The sequence below is a fragment of the Cebus imitator genome, unplaced genomic scaffold (genome assembly GCF_001604975.1).
Source record: "Cebus imitator isolate Cc_AM_T3 unplaced genomic scaffold, Cebus_imitator-1.0 Scaffold555, whole genome shotgun sequence".
In the NCBI taxonomy this organism is placed as follows: Eukaryota; Metazoa; Chordata; class Mammalia; order Primates; family Cebidae; genus Cebus; species Cebus imitator.
Window position 1 is genome coordinate 549,430 of NW_016107870.1, and position 12,114 is coordinate 561,543.

The following is a 12,114-nucleotide window of genomic DNA, read 5'->3' on the forward strand; positions in this document are numbered from 1 at the left end:
CACGGTGAACACACAGTGAACACATACAGTGAATACATACACGGTAAACACACAGTGAAAACACAAACAGTGAACACACACACAGTGAACACACACAGTGCATACATACACGGTGAACACACAGTGGATACACACAGTGAACACACACATGAACACACACTGAACACACACAGTGAACACACACACAGTGAACAAACACATGGTGAACACACATGGTGAACACACACATGGTGAACACATACAGTGAATACATACACGGTGAACACAGCGAAAACACCCACAGTGAACATACAGTAAACACAGACCCCAAGAGGAGCATGGAGGAAATGCAGCAATGTCAGGGGCTTGAGAAGGACCAGCGCTTCCCATTCTGTCATCTTCTCTTTTTTTTTTTTTGAGACAGAGTGTTGCTCTGTCACCCAGGCTGGTATGCAGTGGTGCGATCTCAGCTCACTGCAACTTCTGCCTCCCAGGCTCAAGCAATTCTCCCGCCTCAGCCTCAGGAGTAGCTGGGATTACAGACTTGCACCACCACGCCTGGCTAATTTTTTATATTCTTAGTTGAGACAGGGTTTCACCATGTTAGTCAGGCTGGTCTCAAACTCCTGGCCTCAAGTAATCCACCCGCCTCGGCCTCCCAAAGTGCTGGGATTACAGGCGTAAGCCACTGCACCCAGCCTCTGTCATCTTCTCTTAAATAACTACTTGGTTCATCACAGAAATGTCGCTAAATGTAAGAACCAGGGCTTCGTGTGATGGCGAGGCCTGACCACATCACGTAAGCTTGGGGTGTTTTCCTTGCGCAACAGCTACAGAGAGAGGCTGGCCATGGTGGCTGTGACTTAGGGAAGTGCAGTGGACACAGCCAGGGGCTCTCAGGTCCTCAGCCTGCCACCTGGGGGCCGGGACTGGGCAGGGACGGGGGTAGGGCGGGGGTGGGCTCGGCGTACCTGCCAGGTCCCGGGCATACTGCTCCCTCGAGCGGTCCATCTGGCACTTGTGGCTGGCCAGCACCTTCTTCACCAGGTCCAGCATGCCGAAGTTCTGCACAATGTTGTTGAGGAGTACGGCATCTTAAAGGGCAACGCGCACACTCAGTGAGAACCCGGTCCCTTCCCAGAGAGCCAGAAGGCCACCACGGGGGCAGCTCCCCAGGAACCCGGCCAGCTAGAAGCCCGGCTCAGAGGGCAAGGACTGAGACACACTGAGGCCATCCTCCCACTACCCCGAGTTCAGCCTCAGCAACAGCAGGGTTCCCAAGCCCAGATCCAGCCTCCATCCCAGCAGCACAGGAGTACAGACACTCCTGGGCCAAGGAGCCAGCAGAGGAAAGAGGCAGCTCCTCACCTCGAAGCTGCAGGGGAGGGTCCTGGACCCGCTGCTGCAGGCCTCTCATGGTCTCCATCAGCTCCTGGTGGAACTCCTGGATGACCTCGTCTAGCAGGCCAGCATCCTTCAGCCCCCGCCAGAAGGTAAATGTATCATCTGTGAGGGAAGGAGTGGGCTCAGTGGGCAGGGAAAGTGGTGCCACACAGGGCAGCCACGAGGACCACACTGGAGCTGGCAGCACCTGGCACTAAGCTGGGCTTGCACTGCCCAGACACATCCACAGCACTAAAATCTGGCAGGGCAGCCACAGCGCTCAGCCTCAGAGCGCCCGGGACAACGGTAGCGGCAGCCAGACCTTTCTCCGTAAAGACCCCACTGGCCACACCTGGATTCCTGAAGCCCCTGTGTGGCCTCAGGCAGGCAAAGACCCCACCACCCCGCCAGGACTTGTGAGAAGCCCATGAGGAGGAACCTTGTACCTCCGATGGCAGCAGTCCAGTCACCAGGGTCTTCACAGGTCTCTATGGTGATGGTCGCAGGAGACCCATTCACTGCAGCCGAAAGGGAAGCTTGGTGAGTGCTGTTTGACCGCAGCCCCACACCCCACATACCCTGCCCGCCCTCCTCACACCACCTTCTGAACCTGCCCACCATCTGTTTTCACAAAGCTGACAAATACAGGACATACACTAGTACAGCCACAGCATGCGCCTGCCTTGTATTTTACATCTACTTCAGTCACAGACGTTGTCAAAGGAGAAAGAAGGCAAAAAGAAACCCCTTGAACCCATCACCCAGTTCCAACGATCCTCAACAATCTACTCTTCTTGTCCCTCTATGACTTTACTCAACAAGCACTTTCCACTTGACCAACAGGAGCGAGACAAGGTGATTCTTCCACCTGACGAGAGCCTGGAATCCTGCTCTGCGGCCGGACCTGTCACCCGTGGGGCCGCCCTCACCTCGCCTCTACTTGTGACGCTTCATTGACGTCACCATAAATCTCAGTAGCTATCATGCTTCCATTCTTCTAAACCTGAACAGGTGGGGCTCTGAGGGACAGAACCTGTTCTGGCTCTTCTCGTGGGTGTCTCTCTAGTGCCTGCAGGACACAACCAGGCGTGTGGCTCATATTTGGTCCTTTCTGGCAGTTTCTGATGGAGACTTTATACACAGATCCAGCTTAAAAAACAAACCCAGAAGCAGTTTAATATTTTGGTAAGCTTTTCAATATTATGCTGGCCTTTTCCACACTCATCAAAGACATAGCAGTGGTGATTATTATTTATTAATATTGTATACCTGGAATTATTTAGTTTGGGCTGATACACCATCTTTTACTAACTGCACAGTAGCCAAGTCAATGGTTTCTAGAGATTTCAGGTTAAAAAACCCGAATCATCCTCGGAAGAGCTGAGCCTCAGCCTGGCTATGAGGCACTGACTCCAGGGTATGGAAGGCCCAGTCCCTTCCCCGGCAGGCGGTCACGTGGAGCCAACGCTAACACAATGGATCCGCTGGGGAGGCCCCGAGGAGGACAGACAGGAGGCTGGGCTCCACCCTGTGCCAGCCCCCAGCAGTGCCTGGCCACCCCTCCCCACACAGCCCTGCACTCCCCAGGTCTCCAGGAAGGGCCACGCCCTGACCACCCAGCGCCCTGGCCTTGGACCAGGTGTGAACTAAGTTACGCCACGCCCGATCCCTGCATACTAAGCACTGACTGAGGAAAGGGCAGGCGAAGGCCAGTCCCTCCCACAGCAGCCCAAGTGTCCTGGGTTTCCGAGGACTCAGCACTGAACCTGCCAGCCTGCTCTGGCAGGACATGGAAAAGGGCCCGGGAGAAAGGTGAGGCTCCTTGCTGCCCTGGCGTCACTCTCCTACCCAGCAGGGACAGGGTAGGACTTAACCGAGCCCCACCTGGGCCAGCAACAAGGATGTCCCTGGCACACAGGAACAGGCTCTGGCCAGCACTGCGGAGTGACAGCTTAGGGACAATGCACGTGACATTGCTGGAAACACGACATCACCAAAGACCACTCAGTGACGTGACCGGGGAACCAAGGACCTAACTTCACTTTAACTTTAGTTTGTTTTTTGTTTTAAGACGGAATCTCATTCTGTCGCCCAGGCTAGAATGCAGTGGCACAATCTCTGCTCACTGCAACCTCCGCCTCCCAGGTTCAAGCGATTCTCCTGCCTCAGCCTCCCGAGTAGCTGGGATTACAGGCGTGCACCACCACACCCAGCTAATTTTTGTACTTTTAGTAGAGACAGGGTTTCACCATGTTGGCCAGGCTGGTCTCAAACTCCTGGCCTCAAGTGACCCACCCACCTCGGCCTCCCAAAGTGCTGGGATTACAGGCGTGAGCCACCGTGCCCAGTCCAATTTTAGTTTTAAGAAAAATTTCTCTATTCATAAAGCTGGAACTAATTCTAGGGAATAACCTTTCCACGATTTAGAGCTACAGACACCAACACGGAAGAATATCTAAGCCATCACCCAAAAACCCAAGTGGCAGGAATGCCTGCAGCAGGACGCTCAGCAGGGAAGGATTCCGCAAGTGAGGAGGCGGGTCCAGATTTGGGGCTGGGCTGTGGGGGTGGGAGGGGCCGGATGGGGGCCCAACCACTCTCTGTTACTCGCTATACCCTTCCCCACATGTGAGTTATTATATTACAATGAAAACGGCTTAAAAAGAAAAGTGCTGCAAGCTTCCTTGTCAATGAAAGCAGCAATTCGCCAGATCTCCCCAGTGAGGGAAGAGGCGGCTGATCCCAGATGCTTTGGGGCCCCACGCAGGAGACCAGCGGCCCTGGAGTGAGCAGGGGCATGTCACCCTCTGTGGCCGTGCCAGAGCAGGGCTGGGTCAGGATAAGCAGCCCTGGGCACCTACCGTCGGCCGCAGCGGGTGTGAGGGGGATGTACTCGGCTGACGTGGGGCTGCTCAGGGACACTCGGGCTCCTGAGAGGTCGATCTTGGTGCTGCGGCAGGTGTTGGAGCAGACCTTGTCATGCTGGTAGAAGTCCAGTTCCCCGGAGTCCATGATCTTCCTGTGGCAGAGGGTGGTATGGAACATCCAGGTCGGCCCCAGAGCTGAAGGCACCTGGCTCGCCCGCCCTGACCTGGGCCATCCACCTGCGTGGGGCAGTCCTAGCAAAGGCGCTGGCAGCTCCACAGGGCAGGGTGGGCTCCGTTTCCCTCTCAGTGCAAGCTCGGCGTGCAGGACCCTGCTGTGGGGAAGCAGCCGGCCCAGCCCCACACCAAGGCACTGTCCCCAGGAAGGAGGCGAGCACTGGCCAGCAGGTGTCCTGGAGGCACTTGTCAAGACTCTGGGGGGCTGAGCCTTTCTGGGACATCCCACTGCCCCAGCCCCAAGGGAGTGACCCACAGCTAACAAAGGTGGGCCCGGCCAACCTGCATATGTGTGACTCATTCTGAGGCAGAGGAAGGTGGGAAATCACTTCCAGGAGAAGCCTTCCTCCTTCTAAAGGCACAGAGACAGCAAAGGAGTGTGATGTGGGCACAGGAGAGCACCAGCAGCCATGACTGCCTCTCATCCTCATCTTTACCAAGAAAGCTTCACACAGCCCAAACTGCTGAGACCTGCCCTCCCATGGCCTTCTCTTCTGCCTCTCTGGAGGTCCAGGGTTTCAGCCCTGTGTGTCTCAATGAGCCTGCCTCAACCCATGAAGCAAAGGTCAGAGGCTCCAGCCTCACTCAATCTTTGGGCAGCACCGACCTCAGGCACACACAGGGTGATGCTTCCGTGGTCAGCTCAGGACATGCCTACCTGGTTGGTGGCCCCCACAGCTCTGTCACCAGCCATATTCCAGAAAATCAGAGGCCAGCTCAGCGGGACAGAGCCTGAGCCATGGGAAAGGACCCAGAGCCAGTCACCCATGAGGCCTCAAACTCTGATTCCGGCACAAAGCAAGGGCCCTCCTGAAGAAGTAGGTGGAGGCCAGGGCCACACAGACCAAGACTGTGGCTCATGATTCACAGATAAAGTGAAGGCCAGGTGCGGTAGCTCACGCCTGGAATCCCAGCACTTTGGGAGGCTGAGGCACATGGATCACCTTAGGTCAGGAGTTCAAGACCAACCTGCCTAACACGGCAAAATCCCGTCTCTACTAAAAATACAAAAATTAGCCAGGTGTGGTGGTGTGTGCCTCTAATCCCAGCTACTTGGGAGGCTGAGGAGGAAAATCACTTGAACTCAGGAGCGGAGATCACACCACTGTGCTCCAGCCTGGGCAACAGAGCAAGACTCTGTCTCGGAAAAAAAAAAAAGTGATGGGACAGAAATAAGAACATAAAAGGCAATGCTAAGAGGTTAAATTCGGCTGCCAATCTGATGCACAAATGCCAGGCCATACATTTCTTTTTTTGTTGTTTTCAGAATTCATAATTGGAACAGATCCTTTTGTTTCTCTTTTGGAGACAGTCTCACTCTGTAACCCAAGCTATGCTGCAATGGCATAATCACAGCTCCCTGCAGCCCTGACTTCCAGGCTCCAGTGATTCTTTCATCATCTCAACCCACTGAGTAGCCGTGACCACAGGCATATGCCACTAAATCCAGATAATTTTTTTTATTTTTATCAGAGATGAGGTCTCACTATGTTGCCCAGGCTGGTCTCAAACTCCTGGCCTCAAGTGATCCTGCTGCCTCAGCCTCCTAAAGTGCTGAGATTACAGGTGTGAGCCACCGTGCCCAGCCAACCCTTCATTTTCTAACAGTGAAACAGCCACAAATGCCTTCAGGTAAAGAATTGGTGGAAATTAAAATGATACTGACAAAACAATCCTAGAAATCTGATAGTGCCCTGTTGGTATGGTATGGGTGTGGGAGGCGAGTTTACTGTTTTGGGTGTGAGCAGGTGCAGCCACCCGGGAGGCTGTCGGCACTCAGCACATCCAAAATACGCCTCATCTTCAGAATCCCAAAACCCCACAAGAAAGCAGCAGCTGCCAGGGCTCCTTCCACCAGAGGCTGACCCCGGCGCAGCACCCACCTGAGCATGATGCCATTCATGCGGATGGCTCTCTTCCAGTCCTTCAGGGTGGACTTCCCGGCCAGGTGCACGAACTCCTTTGGGCTGATCACATGCTCGTCATACTGTGGGGGACACAGCCGTGGGGGTCAGGGCCAAGACACCACACAGGCTGCCCGCCTCTCCTACCCGACCCTGAGTCAGGAGCGCGTGGCGGGAAGAGTGCCACGGCACAGCTCTGACCACCGCAGGTCTTCTACAGAGCATTCAGGTGAAATGAGAACATGCCCCAGAGGCACTGTGGCTGCAGTGGGGAGTGGCCGCGTCCTCCAGCCCTGAGGGGGCCGAGATGCTGTGTGCCTGGGGCTAGGCAGGGCTGGGCTGACCACACCAGGCAGAAGGTGCGTGGCCTTCTTTTCCTCCAGACAGACTAAGCCGACTGCTTCTGTGCAATGTATTTTAAATACACATCATTGCATACGTTACATCAGAGACAGCAACAGATGCCAGAGCATGAACTGAGCTGTGAACGATGCCTTCCTCAGCCCCCTCCTGATACCACCTTGCCCGGCACCTGCTCTCACTGTGACACACACATACATCTAAGCCAGGGAACCCTCCTGCTTGCCAACTTCACCCATGTGGGAGCTCAGAGAACCTGAGAAGGTAAAATATCCTATTTAATCTTGTTACACAAGCAATTACTGAAACCAAAAACTGCAGTTACTTAGAAAACAAGCAGTCTGGGAATGGAGGAGTCACAGGGTCTCGTCAGCGGGACCCAGGCACAGGAGCTGTCTCTACCCTGGGGCCGTGATCAGGTCGAGCTTGCTGAAAGAAGCGATGCTCCCAGTCTCTGAGCATCTGCACACCCACACATGACCTTCACGCCGCAGATGAGAAAACTGAGCCCAGCCAGTCTCTAGCTCTCCTCATGTAGCTAATCAGGGAGATCAGACAGAAGCCCAGGCAGATGGAGTCCAGAAGACCCCTCTGGCCACTGCCTGACCCTGGCAGGAAGCCTGCACCAGCTGTGATGGAGGCTGCCTCCGGCCATCACCTCTGCCCACTCGGCTCACACATAGGAAACTCAACTGCACTCAGTGAGCCTGGTCCTCCCTAGAGCCCTAGACTCAGCCAGGCTTGCCTTCCCACCTCCCATGCCTGCCTCTTTCCTTTCCTGTTACTCTCTCGTCCAGGTTTCCTCTCACAGTGAGGAAGCTACATGCTGTCCTCTCCTGAGCGGCTCCAGGCGCTTAAGTGTCACATTTACCTGGGCTGCCAGAGCCCAGAGCTAACACGGCCTGCTCCTGACCCTCCAGACCACGCCCATGTGGCCCTGCTCTCATCTCTGAGGCCCTGCGGGGCACCTCTATCAATGCTGATTTACCCACATTTCTCCCGACTCCTCACACCTTCTCATATCACCACACTTCCACCTGGAGTCCCCTTGTCTCCACCTGAAATGCACATTCAGAACATTCTTCAGCCATGATCTGCTGGTGGCAAACCCGTGTTTTTTCCTGAAAATGTCTTTTTTCCAGCTTAATTTTAAAGACAACCTCACAGTGTCAGCGCTCTCTGCACAGCGAGGCTCTGGCACCAACACTTCTGCTCCTGGGCTGTTTTCAGGAGCTCACACTGGCGGGATTCTTGCTCCTGAGTGAACCGTCTCTCCTCTCTGGCTAGATTTATGGTCCTCTCTGTCCCGGCCATTCTGGAATTTCATTATGATGTCACCTATGGTATACTTCTTTTGTGTTTCCAACTTCCTAATCCTGATATAATTTCAAACTCAGGTGAATTTCCAGCATAGTCCAGGGAGCTCTCGAATGTGCGTTCCCAGACCCACTGGCTGCTCCCGTCTGCCCCTTGCTCCCTTGCCCCCAGCTAGAGCTGTGCGTGTGCAGCTACTGAGGGCGAGGCAGAGATGCCGGCTCCTGGGCCCTCAGCACGTGCGTCCATTTCCTAAGAACAGGTTCTCTTATACAGCCACAGAACGACGCACATCAGGAAGTTATCATTCATATATTATTCTCTAATCCCTTGTCCACATTCAAATTCATGAATTCTCTCAATGATAGCCTTTATTGTAAATTATTGTGTTTTTTGTTTGTTTGTTTGTTTGTTTGAGATGGAGTCTCACTGTTGCCCAGGCTGCAGTGCAGTGGTGCAATCTTGGTTCACTGCGACCTCCAACTCCCAGGCTCAAGGGATTCTCTTGCCTCAGCCTCCAGAGTAGCTGGGAATACAGGCACATGCCACCATGCCCAGTTAATTTTTCATAAAGATGGGGTTTCACCACGTTGGCTGGTCTGGTCTTGAACTCCTGATCTGAGATGATCCACCCACGTAAGACTCCCAGAGTACTAGGATTACAGGCGTGAGCCACCATGCACGGCCCGCATTTTCTGATGCAGGATCCAGCCCAAGACTGTGGTACATACAACTGCTGTGCTCTTCAGTGACTGTCACCATTAAGACGGAGCAGCAGGCAGGGCGTGGTGGCTCATGCCTGTAATCCCAGCACTCTGGGAGGCCAAGGTGGGCGAGTCACCTGAGGTTAGGAGTTCAGGGTCAGCCTGGCCAACATGGCAAAACCCCACCTCTACTAAAAATACAAAAATTAGCCAGGGAGGGTGCTGGGCGCCTATAGTCCCAGCTACTCAGGAGGTTTAAGCACAAGAATCACTTGAATCCAGGAGGCAGATATTGCAGTCAGCCAAGATCATGCCACCACGCTCCAACGTGGGCGACAGAGTGAGACTCTGTCTCAAAAAAAAAAAAAAAAAAAGACAGAGCAGCTTCTTAGCCTGTGTCTAAGTCTGTATTGACGTCTATGGAGCTCGTGGGTCAGGTACTATGTAGGTTGTTCTCCGTGTGTGTCTGCTTTCTCATGAATAGAGGACGCTATGAACTGCTGGAAGAATAGCGTGGAACTCCTGCTCACTCCATCAGGAGGCTCCAGGGGTAGGTCTGTCCCGAGCCTGATGATGTGAAGATGGATCGCTGAGTTGAGGAGGCACCTGCCGGCTTCCCCACCACAGCTACGACTTCCCTCTGTAATGGCTGCGTGGTTTACCGGGATGCCCTGCAACTAGTCTGAGCACCTGCTTATGACTCTGACCCATCATTCCTCCCACACTTGTTAGCTGGTATCCTAAGAGCTTCATTTCTCTCTATGCATTTATTTAACATAAATAAATACCATTAAATTTATTGAGATAGGTGCGGACTTACAAGTCTTATTTTACTTGAGTGATAACTCATGACGATCACTATCTACTTGGACGTAGGCAGTGGGGTCTTCATGCAGGCTGGGGTCTGTCAGTGCCCTCGCGCTCACTGTGGACGGCTCTGTCCTCAGTTATGAAAGCTCTCCGTCTCTCTCCTCCTTCCAGAACTCTAATAGATGTGTTAGATTCTCATGGTTCCTGAATACATCAATTTCTTTTTTTTTTTTTGAGCTGGAGTCTTGCTCTGTCACCCAGGCTGGAGTGCAGTGGCATGATCTTGGCTCACTGCAACCTCCACCTCCTGGGTTCAAGCAATTCCCCTGCCTCAGCCTATCAAATAGCTGGGATTACAGGCGCCCACCACAATACCCAACTAATTTTTTTTGCATTTTTAGTAAAGACGGCGTTTCACCATGTTGGCCAGGATGGTCTCGAACTCCTGACCTCGTGATCCACCTGCCTCAGCCTCCCAGAGTACTGGGATTACAGGCGTGATCACCACACCGGCCTCTTTTTTTTTTTTTTTTAATTTAAGTAGAGACTAGGGTCTCACTGTTACCCAGGCTGCTCTTGAACTCCTGGGCTCAAGCAATCCTCCTGCCTCAGCCACCCCAAGTGTTAGGGTTAGGTGTAAGCCATGGTACCAAGCCTTTTTTATTTCTTAAATTACTAAATATTAATGATTTTATCTTCTAAGCTTTAAAACCCCAACACAGCTGAGCTGCTGCAAGGCCAACTCTGCTGCCTGTGGCTTCTGTGCATGCTCCAGGAGCGCTGCTTCTTATGTGTCCAGGGTTCCGCAGAAATTACTTGAAACTTGAGATAAAGGTGAATTCTTCCAAAAAGTATTTTTTGTTTGCTTCCGTCAGATTCCTGGGGGAACTGCCAGCTGGGAGGTACTGATAACTCTCAGCTTGAGGCTTTCAGACCAACAAGGCCACCTATGAATCCTACAGAGGGTGGTGTCCCCTTCCCTGTGCCGGGGACAGGAGATGCGGGAGTCCCAGTGCCAGGGAGAGGAAGTGTGGGTGGATTCGCCCCTTATCGGTGCGGGTGCCGGGGACAGGAGGTATGGGAGTATTCGGTGGATTCACCCTGGGAGGTGCCAGCTTGGAGGGGACAGTCCCCACCTCCCACCCAGCACACACGCCTCAAGGAGGCCCTGGGCTTTGTCTTCTGATCTCCAGCCCTGCAAGGCTGAGAAAACCAAGCTCAGGCCAAGGCTCTCAGGGCAAAAGCTGGACACAGCACCCATCTGTCTCTCAATTCTGTCACTGTTAGGTCCCCAGGCCCCAGCACTTCCTCTTTCTTAGCCCGTGTGAGGCATCATCTACAAGATGCTTTATGAAACTATCTTCCCTGGCATTTTTGGTTGTTCCAGCACAGGTGAGCCTGGGTATCTCACCTGTCAATGCTGCCAGAAAGAGAAGACCTTCCCCACTCGTCCTGCTCCTTACCAAGGAGGGAGCCTTTCTGGAGCAGATCTCACTGGATCTGCTGGGTAAAGCTCCTTGCCCAGGAGGGGCAGCCTCCTCCACACAGCAGGAGGGCCTCCCAGCTTCCCTGCCACAGCACACTGCGGCCACAGCGAGTTTCTCTTCCTGAAGGTTCTTCCCGCACCTCCTACACTCTCCCCAGCCCGGGAGACCCTGCCTCAGGATGCATTTGGCATCATAGCTGCACCCCCAGGGCAGACACAGATGCCATGAGGCCTCTCTCCTGGGCCCTGAATGAAGCCTGTGCTCACCTGAACACATTTCACATTGATGCCAGGACACACAAACTTCCTCCAGATGAGGTTGGCTCTGCTGTCCCCACAGGTGATAGGGTACACAATCTCAGCCTCCAAGTTCTCCCCCTCTTCAGCCATCTTCACTTCTCACAGGCACATTGACAAGAAAGGGTAAAAACAGAAAATCAGTTACAACCTCTCCAAAGTATTTCCTGAAAACGCAGAAAACAGCTACAAACCTGGAAACCAAAAATTAAAATCCAGGAAGGCCTGAGACAGAGCCAGGCAGGGTAGGCAGGGCATGCTCACTGGTGCCCTGTTATTTTGAGTTTCACGGTTAAACTCAGTAAACGATTTAAATATAGTTACATTAACAGAATTCCATTAAACTATGGTTAAACTGAAGAGCCACTTAAGGAAATAAAATCAAACATTAATTGAAAAAATTCTAGGGAAACCTAAGGTTTTAAAGGTTCAGGGCCTGTAATCTCAGGCAAAAGAAAAACATTAAGAGTGTCATAAAGAATTTTTACTGGGCCAGGCGAGGTGGTTCATGCCTGTAATCCCAGCACTTTGGGAGGCCCAGGTGGGTGAATCACCCGAGGTCAGGAGTTTGAGAACAGGCTAGCCAACATGGCAAAACCCCATCTCCACTAAAAACACAAAGATTAGCTGGGTGTGGTGGCATGCACCTGTAATCCCAGCTACTTGGGAAGCTGAGGCAGGAGAATCGCTTGAACCCGGGGGGGGGGCAGAGGTTGCAGTGAGCCAAGATCATGCCACTGAACAACAGAGTGAGACTCCCTCTCAAAAAAAAAAAA

The 12,114-nt window shown here is 53.1% G+C and overlaps 1 protein-coding gene across 2 annotated transcripts in view; it reads right to left on the reverse strand.

Moving 5' to 3' along the window:
- The window catches only part of GMEB2 (glucocorticoid modulatory element binding protein 2), a 45,121-nt gene that overhangs the window by 5,086 nt on the left and 27,921 nt on the right, over nt 1-12,114 (reverse strand). The window contains exons 2-7 of one of the 2 annotated variants that reach the window (XM_017515663.2): nt 11,309-11,431; nt 6,347-6,450; nt 4,224-4,381; nt 1,809-1,880; nt 1,348-1,485; nt 951-1,073 (exon numbers count right to left, since the gene is read on the reverse strand). In XM_017515663.2, the coding sequence (XP_017371152.1) occupies nt 951-1,073; nt 1,348-1,485; nt 1,809-1,880; nt 4,224-4,381; nt 6,347-6,450; nt 11,309-11,431 (718 nt within the window). Of the gene's footprint in view, nt 1-950; nt 1,074-1,347; nt 1,486-1,808; nt 1,881-4,223; nt 4,382-6,346; nt 6,451-11,308; nt 11,437-12,114 lie in introns of both variants that reach the window. The other variant, XM_017515662.2, reaches the window with a different exon arrangement.